Source organism: Cyphellophora attinorum, assembly GCF_001299255.1.
Source record: "Cyphellophora attinorum strain CBS 131958 chromosome Unknown Contig5, whole genome shotgun sequence".
In the NCBI taxonomy this organism is placed as follows: Eukaryota; Fungi; Ascomycota; class Eurotiomycetes; order Chaetothyriales; family Cyphellophoraceae; genus Cyphellophora; species Cyphellophora attinorum.
Genome location: NW_017253233.1, coordinates 1,284,025 through 1,300,617, shown reverse-complemented (window position 1 = coordinate 1,300,617; position 16,593 = coordinate 1,284,025). Strand labels below are relative to the sequence as shown.

The following is a 16,593-nucleotide window of genomic DNA, read 5'->3' as shown; positions in this document are numbered from 1 at the left end:
CGTCATGGCTTACGTTGGTCGCAGCTCGAGTCTAAGTGATCACGATGTAGCAGCACCCCTTGTAATTTCAAGGCCGCTGCGGCGCATGCCTGCGGTTGTCCACCAGTCACGCCAATCCAGAAGATTCACGCATGCCAAAGTTCCCTGCCACTTCGACACCCGGCCAGAATGACTGCCCCACAGCTAGCTATGGCAGAGCGAAACAAATCCGCCTCGAACTCGAAGCAGGCCCGATGGTGTGTAGGTACTGCGTCGCTCCTTTGCCTTGCATTGATTGTCCATGGTAGCGTACCGGCCCTGGAAGCGGTCGTGCGAGGCTCAGAGTGGCCGCGACCTGGTCGACTTCATGAATATGTGTCGGCGTGACTCACTCTGTTGGACTCATTGCAAGACTGCCGTCCTATATATATCGGCGTTCCGATACAATGTCACTCGCAGCAACAAAATTCCTCTGACACAATGAACGCTCCCACAGGGTCGCAGTACCAGCACTATGTGCCACAGTTCATACTGCGCAAGTTCTCTGACTTTGTGAGACCAGGACGTGATACATACCAGAACAGGAAAGACTTCGACCGTGCCGAGAAGAAAGCGAAGAAGAAAGCGCGCGTGAATGTCTTCAGCTGCTCTCCGGACTTTTCGACCTGGCAACTCGAGCAGCATTCATGTGCGAAAGTATTCGGCATCTACGATATGTACGAAGCGGCAGGTTCAGGCTCAGCTTCCACACCCGAGCCTGACGGAAGCCAAGCAGTCGGCGAGATTGAGAAACTGCTCTCTGGTCTGGAACTGGCTGCGTCGAAGATCATCGAGAAGATTGAGCACGCATTCTCCCAAGGTACCGGCTCCTTCACCATCACCCGCCCTGACAAAGACCTCTTGCGACGGTTCATATTCATCATGACTTATCGAAGCCGGAAGTTTCATCAACGATTTTCGCATCAGCAGCCTGAATACACCTCGAACGATCGAGAACAGTTGCTGGAATACATGCGATCGAAAGGGTTCAGCTCGCCGCGAGAGGTCTGGCTGGAAGCCATCCGAGCGTTCATCGAGGTAGACCTCACTCAAGGCGTCCTGGAAGGGGTCGACTGGCTCATGGGACGAGCGTACCCACCTGACGTCCAGTGGTTAAGGAAGAATATGATAACAACGTATCTTTGCTTTTGCACGCCGGAGGACGCCGACGACGAGTTTCTGCTGCCACAGAACGCGTATGGGGTCTATGAAGGGCCAACTTACCACGAGAACTGGCTCGATTGGCACACCTTCTTCCCGATTCATCATCGTGTGATGATTGTTCTGAGAAACCGATTCCTTGGACCGTTTCCGCCGTCGTCGGTCGGAGGCAGCGAGGCTCGCGACGTTGCCGGGCGGGAGATCGCAATGACGGTACTGACGGCCCGTTTCCCAAATAAAACCAAGGCGCGTTCCTGGCTTGAACATATGCCTGTGACTCGACCCAGCCCGCACTATCGAAGTGTGCCAACGCAAGATGGAGAAGTGCCAACGATATTGGTGTCTGGAGGCGTTTCAGACGCCATCGTCACATCGCACTTGGTGTTCGCTGAACAAGAGAGCACCTACTCGTTCCAGCTTCACCGTCTACCACATCTTTTCACGCAACGGATCAACGCCATATATTTGGAAGAGGCTATCGCCACCGACACCGTCATCTATAAGAGTGCAAACGGGCTTCGTCGTGCTCTCGAATGGTATCTCGAGGAGACCCCTCACCTGAAGGATACCGTTACCACGACGCCGGAGCAGTACGAGCATTTGCTCCACGGCCTTGATGCCGAAATGGTTGAAAGGCTCCGGGAAGGGATCCGGGAAGAGCTCGAGAAACTGCCTGAATACCGCCGGAAGCCATATCTGCAGATGCTGGAAGCGATCGCCAGGGACTTGGGCAGCTCTTGTACTGCCAGGTATAACATCCTGCCTGCCACAAGCGGACCTTTCATGGAGCTGTTCGCACGGCCAACAGCATCCGCCTGATCACTTTTGCCCCTGCGTGGGAGCAGTCCACCGTCCCCATGCTCAGTACTCAGCACGTCCCCACGGCGGCAGAATTGCCTCAATCTCTTCATCAGCCCTAGTATACACAGCTTCAAACCGGTATCTGCCAGACCCGAACCACTTCTCCCGCCCGCCTTGCTCATCAAGCTGCTCTTCAACGCCGTTCGGCAGCGACACCAGCGCATGAGTATTGGGCGGCACAAGCACCATCATCACAAACGAATCACCGTCCAGCTCCCACCGACTCTCAATCCTACCATACGGCGATTCGAATCCAACTTCCACCCATGTCAATGCTCGATTGATCTCCGGCTTCACTGCGAAAGTCTTCCACCCGGGAGACAGGGCCTTGATCCCGCCCGCATATTCATGCAGCCACGAGACACAGCTCCCCAATGCATGATGGTTGAAGCTAGTCATACTCCCCTGATTGACCGTCCCGTCGGGCTTGATCGCGTCCCAGCGTTCCCAGATCGTCGTGGCGCCCATGCGGACAGGGTAGAGGAGCGATGGCACAGACTTTGAGAGAAGCATTTGGTAGGCTAGGTTGGTCATATTGGATTTGGAGAGGCTGTGAAGGAGATGCGCTGTGCCTACGAAGCCGGTTGTGATGCGGAAATCGTTGGTGCGGAGGGAGCGGGAGAGGCGGCTTACTGCTGCTTGAGGTGAGGGTGTCAGGTCGAAGGCGATGGCAAGGGCTAGGGCGGTCGGGCTGTCTGGAACGATTAGTCCACAGGGTGTGATGTACTTGTTCTGGAACGCTGATAAGAGGTCTTGCGACATTGACTGGAAGTTGCGAGCCTCCGCCGTATTGCCTAGCCGCTCCGCGACCATTGCCACTATCTTGGTGGACTGGACCAGATAGCAGTCTGCGACAAACGTGCCGTCGGTCCGGCCTCTGCCGGAGTCGTTGACTGGCGCGTTGGGATCCAACCAGTCGCCAAATTGCCATTGCTCAGGATGCCATAAACCGTCTGATCCTCGTCGGACGCCGTGTTCAAGATACTGCTTCATGCTGTCATACTGTCGACCAAGTAAAGCGACGTCGCCGGACTGCATGAACAACTGCCAGGGTACCATGACAGCCGCGTCTCCCCATACACCATTCGGCATCAGGCTCGGAGTATGCCGAGGTAGACACGGCACGAACAACGGCACAACACCTTTTTGCCAGTGCTCGTGCTCGTCCATCATCTGATCCGCACACAGATCTTCCAGCCAGTTTCTAAGCATACCGACGGTGTCGTACAGGAACGTCGCTACAGGTGCGAAGATGTTGATATCGCCCGTCCAGCCAAGCCTTTCGTCGCGAGAAGAACATTCGGATGGGATGCTGAGGAAGTTGCTTCTCATGCCCCCCACCGCGTTCTCGTGCAGTCTGTTAATTTCGTCGTTGGAACAGTAGAATGTTCCGGTCCTCTCCATGTCGCAGTGCATGACCTCTGCAACAATGCTTTCAGTTGTCAGTGGGGTCTCGGGGTCCTCCGGTGTCCAGCCATCAACCTCGACGTAGCGGAAGCCATGGAACGTGAATAGAGGGTGCCAGTTATGAAGGAGTGTGCCGTCGCAGATGATCGTGTCGGTCGCGTGTGCTTCTCGTAGAGGTCGCGTCTCGAGCTCTCCATCGGTCAGGACCTCGGCGTGGCGGAAAGTGACTTGGTGTCCGGCGGGTCTCAGCAGATGTTTGACGAGGACTCGACCGGCAATGTTCTGACCGAAATCGATGATGTGCTTGCTACGTCTGGCTTTGGTGATTGACACCGCAGGGATGTGTGCAGTGACTCTTACAGGTGGAGCTTCTGGAGAAGTCAGTGGTGCAACAAGCTCATCTGATCTTTTGGTGTCACGCCACAGAACCTCCTCGGAACCCTTGCGAATCTGCGAAACTCGTGCTTGGTCGAAAGTCTCACCGCCGTAGATCTCGCTGCTGAGGACGGATGAGGTTGTGGCTCTCCAAGATGGGTCTGAACAGACCACGATGGTCTCATCCAAGCCTTCAACGTCAATCTCCAGCCGCGCGAGAAGTCCCAGTGACTTGCCGTAGCAAAACCTTGTAAGTTCCCACGTCAAAGCCGAAGCGTACCAACCGGGACCAACGTCGAAAGTCAGAGTGTTGGGCCCTCCCAATAAAAGCAGACTTGTGACATCGTAGACTTGGTAGTGAAGTCGTTTCTTGAAGCTTTGCCAACCTGGCGACATACCCTGATCTCCAACCGTGCTGCCATTCAGCGTAGCTCGATAGACTCCGTGACTGGTGGCGTAAAGTCTCGCTCTCGTCACCGAGCCTGTGCCCTCGAGCGACTCAAAGCACTTTCTGAACGTGAGCGGCCGTGCAGATCCGTCGGAGTTGAGCTGGAAAGGTTCACTTAGGGTTATCATCACAGCCTCGCCCCAGTCAGAAGCATCCAACAAGCCTGCTTCCACGACTGCCCAGTCGGACCATTCTGATCGATCTTCTTGACATGCAGCATCAGGCGCTCTGCTCGTCTTGTATCGTCCGTAGCCCCGTATACGCACCCTCCGGCATTCTCTCGATCTCAAAGCGCTGCATTGAGCCGGCCATGGAACCAGAATAGACTCTTCGCCGTCTACACGATGTAGATAGCTTGATGCCTGCGTTTCATCTGTGCTGACGATCTCTAGCTCGTAGGCAGTCTGACTCCAGTCATAGACAGATTCATGCTGTTTGACCGGCTCATATTGCCAAGATATCCGAGGTCGTGCGCATTGTATGCCGATGCCGCTGTGGTGATGTTCGAAAGATGGGCCAGCTGGCTTTACTACCGTCATGGCGAGTAGCGACGGCGTACATGCAACATTGTCTTGACGTATACTGGCGCTGTCAGATGATCAAGCATCCCATACAAGCGACTGCAAGATCGAGGCACGAAGAAGGAACCGGCGTCGAGACATAGTCTTGGCCCACCTTTGTGTTGGGCCAAGTTTGAGCCTCTGTTGGGACCTCCGCTACGGAACACACCCTGTGCGCTGCTCGATATGCTGGGAGAGTTCGTCGAATATCATCATGGAGTGTTTGCGAGGCATTCTCAATATGGAGACTGCCACTATCGTTCGCAATCCGGAGAGAATGCGCTTGTTCGCGACAATCGACAAGTACCCTAGGTAAGTATGCAGGTGCCAGACTCGTTGGCCCACCAAGCCCCGCACGCTGGAATGGCAAGCACCACCAAGCCGCTCGTGCCGCCCCTGCCGCACCGCTAGCCTTACTAGTAGCTCTTACCGCAGCAAAAGTGCACACTTGTTGTTGATCACTGCCATTTTGTAGAGTCGCTTCGAGGCAGGGCCGTACGACAGTCTGATAATGCAGAAATGTAGGTCCCCGCCAATGGCGATAAGGGCGTTGAAGATGCATGAGCACGTGCAGAGCGACTCTGTGCCACGCTCTTGTTCTTTCATTCCTCGCCGCTACCTCCCTCCCATCGGGTTGTCGACTGCCAGGAACATCTGACTCTTGCGATGCTCGTCGAGCCCAACGGCGACTCTGCTGAGTCGCCCAAGCTTGAAAAGCATACCCAGTCCTCAACCGAGTACCATGCCCATTCCGCTGCGCTGGTGGGAAGCGATGGCGAGAACTTGGCAAGCATCACTCGGATCAGGAGGCTGTTCAACTTTTCGCAATTGTTCGCTTTCAGCTTGACCTTCATGAGTACATGGGAGAGCATGAACACGTACGGCTTTTGTATTGTGTTCTCGACCATGTTTTGACTGCCTGGCAGGAACATGTTCTTCGCGCTCTACGAGGGCGGACCTCAAGTCTTCGCATGGAGCATCGTGATCGTGTACTTCGGAGCCATCGCCCAAGCAGCCTCCATATCGGAAATGTCCTCGACGATTCCAATCGCAGGTGCGCAGTATCATTGGACGTATCATTTGGCGCCGGTGCGATTCAGGACGTTCATCACATGGGTAAGCCGCACGTTCGTTGTCGTTCGGCAACAGGTAGACCAGGAAAGCGAAAGCAGAATCGTGGGCGGTGTCTCTGTCATCTGCTCTGCGTCGATGTCCTGCTCAGCCTGCAAACTCTTCTAACGCGTCCATAGATGCAAGCATGGATGACATGGTTCGGCTGGATCTCGCTGCTCGCCGGAATCGCCAATAGTAGGTCTCCAACGCTTTGAGGGTAGCCGGGCGATTCAGCAAGCAAGGCAAGCTCGAGCGTATTGAGCTCGAATACTGACGTGCTGTCAGTCACTGCAATCATCCTGCAACAGCTTGCTATACTCAACAACCCCGACTATCTGCCAGAAAGGTGGCATGTGACGTTGATGATGATTGCTATTGTAGGAACACCGAGCATTCGTTGATGGACGCCGCTAATGTCCTGGTGCTCGATAGATTGTTGTGCAAGGCTTGATCAACTCATTCGGACGGACCTTCGCTTCCATTCCCTGGCTAGAGCTGATTGCCGGAATCATGCACGTATGCTTGTTCTTCGTGTTTCTGGTCGTCTTTGCCGTGCTGGGAGCGCGAAACAGTGGTCGTCAGATTTTCCTCGACTTCCAAGTATCTTCCGGCTGGACAAACAATTATGTTGCATGCAATCTCGGAATGTTGACGTGTTGCTGGAGGCTTTACTGGCTTCGATGGAGCTATCCACATGAGTGAGGAGACAAAGTCAGTATGCACCGAACGCCTTGCACCAAAATCAACCCAGCCTACAGCTTCGAGTCCCTCCGCTGCATATGTCCAGTGCTGACGCCAGAACAGGAAGGCCAAGCATGCTGTACCACGGGCAACGTTCTGGTCGATCGTCCTGAATGGCGTTCTCGCTTATGCAATGGTCATTGCGATTCTTTCTGCGATACCGTCTGTCAACGATGTCTTGAGCTCCGGATTTCCTGTTGCCACCATCATCCTTGACATCACCGGTTCTGTCCGGGCTACTACAGCTATGGTGGTGGGACTGTTCATCATCTCGTTCTGCGTCAACATCGCATCGATCGCATCTGTCTCGCGTTTGACTTGGGCCTGGTCCAGAGACAATGGCCTACCACCCTGGTTCGCATTGGTTGGTCCGAAACAAATGGTTCCGATCCGGGCGATTTGGCTCGCTCTGTTCGTCGTCATGTTGCTGTCGCTTCTGAACATCGCTTCGACGGCAGCTTTTGGCGCCATCACGGCACTGTCGTCCATGGGATTGTACTTCTCATACGCTACTGCCATATCGTCAATGCTTTTCGCGCGCTGGGAAGATCGTTACGGATCCGAGAGACTCTTGCTTGGCGACTGGAATCTTGGTAGCTGGGGCGTCTATATCAACATCTTCGCGCTAATTTACACCCTCTACATGATGGTGTTCCTACCATTTCCGAGCACATTGCCGGCCACTGCGCTGAACATGAATTATTGCGGGCCGATATTCGGATTTGTGTTTCTCTTCGCGCTCGCATCCTGGTTCCTGCATGCTAGACAACATTGGAAAGGGCCCGTCATCGCGATCGTGGATTACATCAAAAGCCAGGAATGAAGTATCGTCAGTCACGACGCCAGAAGCAAGACATGTATGTCGTGATTGCGCATCAGCAACACATAGCTGCCTCTGTCTTGCGGGCATTCTTGGAATGCAGGAATGAAGCCGTGGCGTCTCAGATGAAGCATGTACCAGATAATTCTAGAAAGGACGATTCGCAGTACATGAAAGTCCCTGTCGCGTGTGAGCTCACGTCAACGACGCGTGTTCTTGGCACCTTCGAATGCTGGAGAACCTTTGAGTTTGGTGCGGAGTCGGCTTGGAATAATAGTAATCCTGGAGTCATGTCACGCAATCTACATGCCTCTCGAGTTGACTGAGGTCCACGTGTATTTATAATGCATATCTGTGGTCGGCTTCGATGTTGATGTCCTCTCTCACCTTCTCAGCGCTTTCTTGACACACCGCAAGGTACAGTATGGTTTCCACCAAGTTCTACGCTGTCGTCGCCGGCATTGGTCCAGGAACAGGAAGATCCGTCGCCCTCAAATTCGCTGAATTCTACCCCGTTGTTCTGCTGTCCCGGAGCCCAAAGAGCTACGAGGATGTCGTTGCCCAGATCAAGAAGGACGGTGGGAAAGCACTAGGCCTATCGACTGACGCAACAGACGAGTCAGCTCTTGCTGCGGCTTTCGAATCCGTGCAAAAGGACTCGGACTTCAAGGACCTGCAGCTTGCTGCTGCAGTCTACAACGTTCGACCAGGCTCACGAGGGAGCCGTAAGCCTTTTCTTGAACTCAATCTGCAGGACTTGGACACTAGTCTCCATGGTAACGTGTATGCTCAGCTTGCCCAGCACCTTCGTCAACGAATGTTTGTGTGTGGTATCTGACGAGGTGTGCTGGTACAGACGCGGCCTCTTCACGTTCGCTCAGAACACAATACCGCGACTGCTAAGATCTGTCGGGAGCTCCCCTCACTCGCCAACTTTCATCCTCACCGGGGCAACTGCAGCCATGAGAGGCTCAATGAATTGGTCGGTCATTGCGGCCGGCAAATCTGGAGGTCGCATTCTGGTACAGTCGTTAGCCAGAGAGTTCGGTCCGCAAGGAGTTCACTGCGCTCACGCGATCATCGACGGCGGGATCGATGAACCAGAGGCTGCTCATGCTGCTGACAATGACGCCACTCCGGATGGCAAGCTTGGTCCCTATGCTGTAAGTTGTTCCTGCCCAATCCACCCCCGAAGTGTCTGACATTCGCTTTTCCAGATTGCGGAAGCGTATTGGCACCTGCATATCCAGCACAAATCCGCCTGGGGTCAGGAGATTGACTTGAGGCCATTCAATGAGAAGTTCTAAGGCAATGTCGAAGCAGAGAGGCAACAGCAGCTCATACGAATCGCACGTGGCGCCCAAACTCTTGGGTCAGACTTCTGACTGAGATACATTGCTGCGTAAAACACGATAGCGGAGGCCTTGGTGGCCTCTTAAGGGTCAGCATTTGGCCTACCTTGGCTTTCGACAGCTAAATCCTCCAAAGTCTTCCACTTGAAGACGCGCTCATCACCATTGACCATAACATTGTCATTGCCGAGGCCACCTTCCTTCACATCGCGGTAGTCGTCCCTGCCGTCTCCCATGATGAACCGCAAGCACTCAACTGCATCTCTGTCTTCGTACTTTCTGGCCAGCGCCCTCTCTCGGAACTCTTGCAGGTCGACACTTCTCAACTCAACATTCTCAGCCCCCGCCTTGCCCATGATGCTCGCGATGTCTCGGAAACTAGCATGTGTTCCAGCAATCCTGAGATCCTGAGGAATCTTCATGCCACGTACAACCCTAGTACTTAGATCCACAACGACTTTGGCGACATCGCTGGTGTCAGTGTAATTCATGATCTGATCAAGACTACCAACAGCTTCGTAGACGCTTTTCGCCGTGTCGAAGCCATATGCCGCCGAGATGCCACTGTGTAAGAACAGTCCGACAAAAAGCCGACAGACGATGATGCCGAAGTTGTTGTTCTCGCGTAACGTCTTCTGGACGAGATCATAGTGAGCTCTCTTGCCATCCCACTCTGGGATGTTAAAGTCATGCAGTCGGTGGTCGACACCGAACTCGCTTGGGAAGTACACCTTTAGAGCGGTTTTGGGCAGGGCTCTGGCGATGTTATCGCGAAGGGCTGCACCTGAGGTTGGCAAACTGAGCGAATATCACATGTCAATTCATTGATTGGCCTTCATTCCAGCTCTTCGCAGACACAGTGGTGCTTCATGAAGACGACTTACGCATTGACGAGCACGTCGACCCCATCCAGGGCTCCGACAAGATCTTGCTGGCTACTCGACCCATCGATGGTGCGCACCTCGACTCCTTGCTTCTCCCACTCCTGAGTCTTATCGGACTCCTTACGGACCAATGCGATTAATCCAGCAGAGCCACCGCGCAGGTCGACATCGAGGAATCCATGAATCAAACGAGTTCCAAGGTCGCCAGTCGCGCCGGCTACTGCGATGGTAGCTTTGGCATCAAGAGACTGTTGATACTGCGCCATAGCTGCGGTCATTCGGAATGATCGTCAGTCAAGGACAGGCCGCGTTACAAAGCGTTCTCGTGCTTGTTGATCTATCGATCTTCCTCCAGGCTGCCGCATTCTCATGTCACAAGGCGGCAGCTGCATGCACGATTGTGAATCCGGCGCCAGCTGTCCAGGCATTGATTTGGGCGTAAGCAATAGCAGCGCCGCCTATGGTTCGGTCTAAGCCTCTTTCGGAGATCCGATCAAACATGCCTGCAGATGCGGCGACTTGATTCTTTTCGTCCTTCACAATAATCCGCATAGGATGAATACAGGTCGATAAGTGTCGCGGAAGTTGTCCATCCGATCACTTCAACGATAGCGAAATGATCTAAGCAATAAGAAATTTTGAGAGAGCAATTATGATGCAGGATTCGGTTATCCGGTCTCCGCTGTCAGCCGGTTTGATCAGAGCCCTGGATATATTCGCATCTCCCATCACAAACATACACGCATTGGTCTCGATGATACTGACAGTTTCCTGCTTATCATCCGGTCTCACGGAAGGATGCGCGCGCTGCTTGCGGTGGTCTCTGACGCGGCATTACAGTACAGCTTCAAGGTCCGGCTCCAGGGCTGCTTCTCGGAGTTGTTCCTTCCCCGCTTTTACCCCATTTCCCCCAAGTTGGATGTCGTGATGCTTCCGCTTTCGGCTCCTGGAGCTCGACATTGTGTACATTACAGCCTTGGAAGTCGACAACACCCGTCCATCTGAGCAGGCGATATATACCTAAGCTCAAGAGATTTGTGGTTCTCGAGCTACCTAAGTAGTCAACAGAGGCCGAAGTCGACCAGAGAGCATCCCTGACACCGTGATTCGCCCGTGTCAAATACGAAGCTTCCCCAAACATGTCCCGAGGTTCGCAACCAGCAGAGCCAAAATGGCTGGCACGACCATCTGGAGCCTGCTGCTTGAAAGGTCATCTTCATAGCGGTGAGCCCAAGGGCACCATCGAGAAGCTCACCGACATCGATACATATGTCACCAAGCCGGATCCATCCAAGGACAATGGACATATTATCTTCTACTTTCCCGACGTTTACGGCTTCTTCACGAACGGCCTTCTTGTTTGCGATTCATTCGCTGAGTCGGGTTATACTGTGATTGGGATGGACTTCTTTAATGGTGATCCGGTATACATGCATCGAGATGGACCGAAGGAGCCGCACAAGGACTTCGACTTTGACGCATGGTTGAACAAGTCCCATGAGTTCACGAGAAGCCATATTGATGGATGGCTTGCTGCCGCAAAAGGAAAGTATGGCTCGCCGGACACGAAATATGCTTGTGTAGGGTGTGTACTTCCCACGCCGCACTTATCTGGCCGCGAAACTGACTGTCTCCAGGTACTGCTTCGGAGCACCATACGTGATGAAAGCCATAACCGGCTCCTCACCCACATGTGAAGTCGGAGCCTTCGCCCACCCAGCATTCCTGAAAGAGGAGCACTTCGAGAAGATCACTCGACCACTCTATCTGTCCTGTGCGGAGGACGACTTCACATTCAGCACTGAATCCAGGAACAAGGCTCTCGACATTCTCATAGCAGCAAAGAAGCCATATGGTCTGCAAGTATTCTCCGGCGTGGCGCATGGCTTCGCATTGAGGTGTGATCTTTCGAAGCCTTATGAGCGATGGTGTAAGGAGCAGAGCGTCAGGAGTATTGTTGATTATTTTGACGTACAGCTTGGGCTTTTCGAGAAGGAGAAGTAGTTCAGGAGAGTTGGCGTGATGGAGATGAGTATGCCAAGTAGCGATTTTGGCGCGGAGAAGATGTTCTGTGAAGGCCAGATAGCAGAGTCGATAGAGCGCAATGTGTGGTCCTCTCCATGCATAAAGCAGCGAGTGCAGCAGTCCGATCTTGGGACGAAGAGTCTCGCCGTTTCGCACGTGTACGACACCCTGCGAGCCAACCGCGGCTCCCTATCATTGATGGCCACCACCACCAGCACGATGCACCGGAATCGGGGATTTTCCCTTACCTGCCTTGATCGCATCAATGTCCGGTGTTCCTCCGTCCTTCAGCACCCAATCCACGCCCTTGCCATAGAATCGCTGCACCTGTGCCAAATACTCACTCCCCTCGCCACAAAAGCTCCACGCTGCCGGATACACCACGTTTTCCTCAAGCTCCTTGCGCTCGAACTCATGATAGTTGAAGCACGCACTGTGCTCCTTTGCCCACTTCTCCAGGGCGTCCCAACTTCGGCATTGTCGGAGCTGGTCGACGCCGGTCTTGACCGTACTTTCGTGTGCGGTGCGTGGCACGAACCGAGGGGTGTCGTCGGCGTTGCAGGTTAGGTCCAGGCGGATATTCTCAAGGCAGTGGAGGAGGTGCTCGGTGGTGTATGTTTGGGTGTGGTTGGTGCGGTATTCTAGGTTGGAACGATGGAGGACTTGCTGTATTCGAGGTCAGCATGATCAAGGTCGTACCCTGGCGATCCCTTACCAAGCAGTGCACGCTATGCACCGAGGAGAGCAGATACATGTCTTTGTTATGGTCCCACGGGAAACGAAGCGATGCCGGAAGGTCCATCTCGCGTGCCTGATCAGTTGGCAGCGCGACGAATGCGTAGTCGATGTTCAGCGCGAGCCATGCTTCATCGGCAGCGGTAAGGTTCTCTTGCGTGTATACTCTTTCAGCCTCCCATGTCCCAGTAGATGTGTAGTCGAGGCCGGCTGTTAGAGATACATCGTCAGGCATGGTGGCGGCCAGGTGCTGCTTGGGACTTACCGTATCGCGTTTTCTCTCGCTGGACCGCAGCTGTTGATGTTGTAGGCGTTGACGCCTCTGCCGGACTTGACGTGGACCTTCCAAGGAGCAGCAAATTGAGGAACACGGAGATGGTCAGTAGTATCGGCAGGACGAAGCGTCGTAGCGTTGTCTTCCTATCATCATCGCGTCTCCGATGGTCATCGAAGACCTCGAAGGCAGTCGCCTCAGAGTCGTGCTTTCCCAAAAGAGCTCCATCCTGCCCGTCGTGTATCATGGCGCGTGATTGCTTGCCTCTAGGAAGAAGTGTACACACAACGGGGATCACGAAATAACGCTTCACGCATCTGGGCACAGGTAAAGGGGCTCGACTGAAGGTTTGGGACTATTTGCGCCACCAACGTGGCACCCTGGGCTCGACCGCGTCGTCAAGGCGCAAAATCGCGAAAGGTCCGATGCGGCCGATGTACCTACCTTGGAAGGCCAAAGCAACGCGACTGCATCATCGTTGGGCGCAGCGTTCTCATGAGCGACCGTGGGGAAGTTGTGCGCAATTGCCTTCGAGGTCAATGAAGAGTGCAAGATAGGAAACCACGGAAGTTCATGGTCAAAATTGCTGTCTCCAAAGCCCCCACGACCTCGAAAATCTCCATGGCTTTCATGAGACCGGATGACATTTTCGACAAAACACAACCTGGACCTCACATTGCACTTCACGGCATGGAATCGGCTGTCAAGTCTTCATGTCGATGTCGTGCCACGACAGGCTTCTAAACTCGCATTCAAACACATTAATCGGTAGGCCTCATCGACAGGAGCTGTGTTTGTGAGATGTCACCAAGCTGAGCATATATTTGCTCCAGACGCGAGACAAGATATGCGTCTGTATTGTCTTGGTCCACGCCATGGGAGGCCAAACACATGCTCTCGCGACAGACCTGATGAATGTCCATAGGAGATGCAGACTCGCAGAGGAGCAATGCGACGTTTGGGAAGACCGCCATGAGTTGTAAAATATTACGTTCATAGTATGCTTGTCTACCCTCTACCCAATGCAGATCTACAGTATGCTATGCAATGTTCCCTGTTCGTACACGCGCGACCACTCTATGCCGCGCCACCGGCAGCAGCCTTGAGGGCGCCGGCATCGATCCTCTTCCAGTTTCCGAAAGCTCCGACGATGGCAGCGATGCCGAATGCGGCAATGCAGATCGCCCACACCGACTTCAGACCATCCGTGTATGCGTCCAGAATGAGCGGAAGCTGATCACCTGTGAACACTTCGCGGATCTGAGTTGCACCAGTGCCTAGCGCCAGGAGCGGGTCAACGTCGGGCAAGGTGACGGCGACTTTGCGGAGGAGTTCGTTGTTGAAGGCGCACTGTGCTGCAGAGAGGAAGAGCGCGCCACCGATTGTCATGAAGACTGAGCGTATTGTCAGCGACTGAGTTGACAACGATGAGGGAGGTATGCTTACAGTTGACAGTGGCCGAGACGATACTCATCTCTTCCATCTTCGCGTGCACCTGTGCGTTCTGGATCGCACATTGGAACGTCCAACCGGCGATGAAGCCAAAGAGAATCTGATAGCCGATCCACTTGCCTGTGCCGGTACTTCCATCCATGGTGTAGAACAGTCCAGAGGCAACAGCTGCCACGCAGCCGCCGAAGATCCAGAAGAGAGGTACAATGCCAATGGCCATGAGGGCGAAGCCTTGGACGATGACAGCGATGGTGAGCGGGATGATCATGGCAAGCATGCGAACACCCGAGCCGATCGCCGAGGCATTGTGGATGGATTGGAAGTAGATCGGGAGGTAGTAGAGGACGACGAAATAGGCACCGGCGAAGAAAAGCATGTAGACCGAGCCGGTCCAGACGTAGTGATGTCTCAGCTGCACAAACGGTCAGCGCGATGACTCATGGGTGATATAATGTCCGGAACTTACTATTCGGCCAACAATCATAGCTCGCTCTCCCTGATACCACTCCCAAGCAGTGAACACAGCCAGGATTGCAGGAACGCCGACCAGGAGGCCAATGACAACACTGCTGTCCCAGGCATGAGTCTGCCCGCCGTACTGTAATGCGAGAAGATACGACACGATCGCGCCCATCATGAGCGCGGTACCCAGGAGGTCAAGCTGCAGGATCTTCTCCTTCATGGGTGCTTCCACAGGCTTCGAGTGTTCTGGCGTCTTGAAGAAAATGAAGACGAAAGCAGCCGCGAGACCACCAATAGGCAGGTTGATGTAGAAGCACTGTCATCGTGGTCAGTCATATTGAAAAGAAAGCCGATTCCGACGACAACTCACCCAACGCCATGACACCTTATCAGTGAATGCTCCGCCCATCAACGGTCCCAACACAGCAGCGATGCCATAGGCAGACCCGATCAATCCAGTCAACTGAGGTCGAACCTTTGGCTCGGCGGCGAAAGCGATGATCGTGAAGACGCCGACTGCGAGTCCAGCGCCGCCAACACCAGCAACTGCTCGTCCGATGATCAAGGTAGTGGGATTCTTTGCGACACCGCACACCAGCGACCCAACCTCAAAGATCAAGATGGCGACAAGAAACCAGAACTTCAAGTGGAAGTACTTGAAGAATTTGCCCCATGACGACTGGAAGCCGCCGAAGGTCATGAAATAAGCAGCGCCGTACCATGAAACCTTGTTGATGTCCTGGAACTCGTCGGTGATCTTAGGAATGGCAGTGCCGAGGATTGTGTTGTCGATTGCCACCAGGAACATTACCAGAAGAAGAGAGACGACGATTGCGGCCAGGCGAGCGCCGTGCGGGTACATGTCATGAATCGCTTGCTCTTCCTGTGTTCTCGTCTTGACGACGGTTATCTCGTCCTCCTTGCCGCTTTCCATGGTGCTGGAGTGTTCCGAGGGGACGTCCCGTACCTGGGGCCTGCTGTCGGTCTTTTCAATGGGTGTTGATGACGCCATCTTTTCGAAGTGACCGAGAAGAACGTCAATGGAAGTCACGACTGAACGACGTCACACGAAACGTTCGATGAGGCAACCACAATCGAGCACAGATACGAGAAGGAAGGCACATGCTTTTACATATACCCTACCCAACAATTGACCCTCTCGGCGGGCGGTTTAGTTGTTTCCGGACACATCCCTGGAGATACGGACGTGTCAACGGGGAGATCTGGGTAGCCTTACGATTGATAAGCACCATATCGGTATAGTGGCTTCTCTGAGACGTCAAATCTAGGGGTGTGGATTCAGAACGCATAACGTTACCTTGAACAATCAACAGAAACTCTAGAAGCCTTCGGCGCTTTCGTTTGAATGCCCTTATTTCCATCCGAAGGAATGCCAAGGGTGGTCTGATAGGCGAGCTCGTGCTCGGATCGTGCCAGCTTCAGGGGTTGAAAGCACGCCTTGCAGGTTATTCAGCCAAAGAATTCGGCCGAAGACTGCTCTTTGTTTCAGAGAATCTCGGTGCAGCTGTGGCATGCAGCGGGCGAACGAATGGCGCCCATTGGGTGTAGAAATAAGCGGACTCGCAAAAGGATCTGTGTTCGGCGGAGCGCAACGCCCAATCTCGTTGCCTATCGGCGCCGTGGGCATCTCGGGTCTGAATCACTCCGCGATCCCGCAACCTCAATATGGCAGGTTTGCCAGTTTCAGACATTGTGCTGCTGTGAGGCTCAAATGATGTCAAGTCAAAGAAATGAACAATGCAAGCTCTACGCATACTTCTACGATACGACTGGCGCGAACTACTCTATTCAGTAACTCGTGTCATCAGTTCGGAGACATGCCCTATCGTAAAATCTGCCCAGGGCGGTAGGCACATGTGTACGGGGCGCGGCTAGGCATGCGAG

The 16,593-nt window shown here is 53.9% G+C and overlaps 8 protein-coding genes across 8 annotated transcripts; 4 read left to right on the top strand and 4 right to left on the bottom strand.

The window, feature by feature from the left end:
* Positions 1-459: 459 nt before the first annotated feature.
* AB675_7168 (uncharacterized protein) lies at positions 460-1,998 on the top strand (the record flags this gene model as incomplete). Its single annotated transcript, XM_018147515.1, has 1 exon — positions 460-1,998. The coding sequence occupies one exon, from the start codon at positions 460-462 to the stop codon at positions 1,996-1,998; it is 1,539 nt and encodes a 512-aa protein (XP_018003188.1).
* A 42-nt stretch (positions 1,999-2,040) lies between these two features.
* AB675_7167 (uncharacterized protein) lies at positions 2,041-4,809 on the bottom strand (the record flags this gene model as incomplete). Its single annotated transcript, XM_018147514.1, has 1 exon — positions 2,041-4,809. One exon carries the CDS (start codon positions 4,807-4,809, stop codon positions 2,041-2,043), a length of 2,769 nt encoding a protein of 922 aa, XP_018003248.1.
* Positions 4,810-5,496: 687 nt separating this feature from the next.
* On the top strand, positions 5,497-7,507 carry AB675_7166 (putative amino-acid permease; the record flags this gene model as incomplete). The annotated part of the gene is made up of 6 exons (XM_018147513.1): positions 5,497-5,708; positions 5,757-5,946; positions 6,081-6,138; positions 6,229-6,320; positions 6,376-6,590; positions 6,748-7,507. 6 exons carry the CDS (start codon positions 5,497-5,499, stop codon positions 7,505-7,507), a joined length of 1,527 nt encoding a protein of 508 aa, XP_018003317.1.
* Positions 7,508-8,466: 959 nt separating this feature from the next.
* AB675_7164 (uncharacterized protein) lies at positions 8,467-8,811 on the top strand (the record flags this gene model as incomplete). Its single annotated transcript, XM_018147512.1, has 2 exons — positions 8,467-8,667; positions 8,722-8,811. The coding sequence occupies 2 exons, from the start codon at positions 8,467-8,469 to the stop codon at positions 8,809-8,811; spliced, it is 291 nt and encodes a 96-aa protein (XP_018003452.1).
* Positions 8,812-8,939: 128 nt separating this feature from the next.
* Positions 8,940-10,006, bottom strand: AB675_7163 (uncharacterized protein; the record flags this gene model as incomplete). The annotated part of the gene is made up of 2 exons (XM_018147511.1): positions 8,940-9,654; positions 9,741-10,006. 2 exons carry the CDS (start codon positions 10,004-10,006, stop codon positions 8,940-8,942), a joined length of 981 nt encoding a protein of 326 aa, XP_018003192.1.
* An 873-nt stretch (positions 10,007-10,879) lies between these two features.
* On the top strand, positions 10,880-11,744 carry AB675_7162 (Protein AIM2; the record flags this gene model as incomplete). The annotated part of the gene is made up of 2 exons (XM_018147510.1): positions 10,880-11,325; positions 11,378-11,744. The coding sequence occupies 2 exons, from the start codon at positions 10,880-10,882 to the stop codon at positions 11,742-11,744; spliced, it is 813 nt and encodes a 270-aa protein (XP_018003510.1).
* A 213-nt stretch (positions 11,745-11,957) lies between these two features.
* On the bottom strand, positions 11,958-12,735 carry AB675_7161 (uncharacterized protein; the record flags this gene model as incomplete). Its single annotated transcript, XM_018147509.1, has 2 exons — positions 11,958-12,431; positions 12,481-12,735. The coding sequence occupies 2 exons, from the start codon at positions 12,733-12,735 to the stop codon at positions 11,958-11,960; spliced, it is 729 nt and encodes a 242-aa protein (XP_018003320.1).
* A 1,116-nt stretch (positions 12,736-13,851) lies between these two features.
* Positions 13,852-15,700, bottom strand: AB675_7160 (putative HC-toxin efflux carrier TOXA; the record flags this gene model as incomplete). Its single annotated transcript, XM_018147508.1, has 4 exons — positions 13,852-14,168; positions 14,221-14,638; positions 14,693-15,004; positions 15,059-15,700. The coding sequence occupies 4 exons, from the start codon at positions 15,698-15,700 to the stop codon at positions 13,852-13,854; spliced, it is 1,689 nt and encodes a 562-aa protein (XP_018003635.1).
* Between the last annotated feature and the right edge of the window lie 893 nt (positions 15,701-16,593).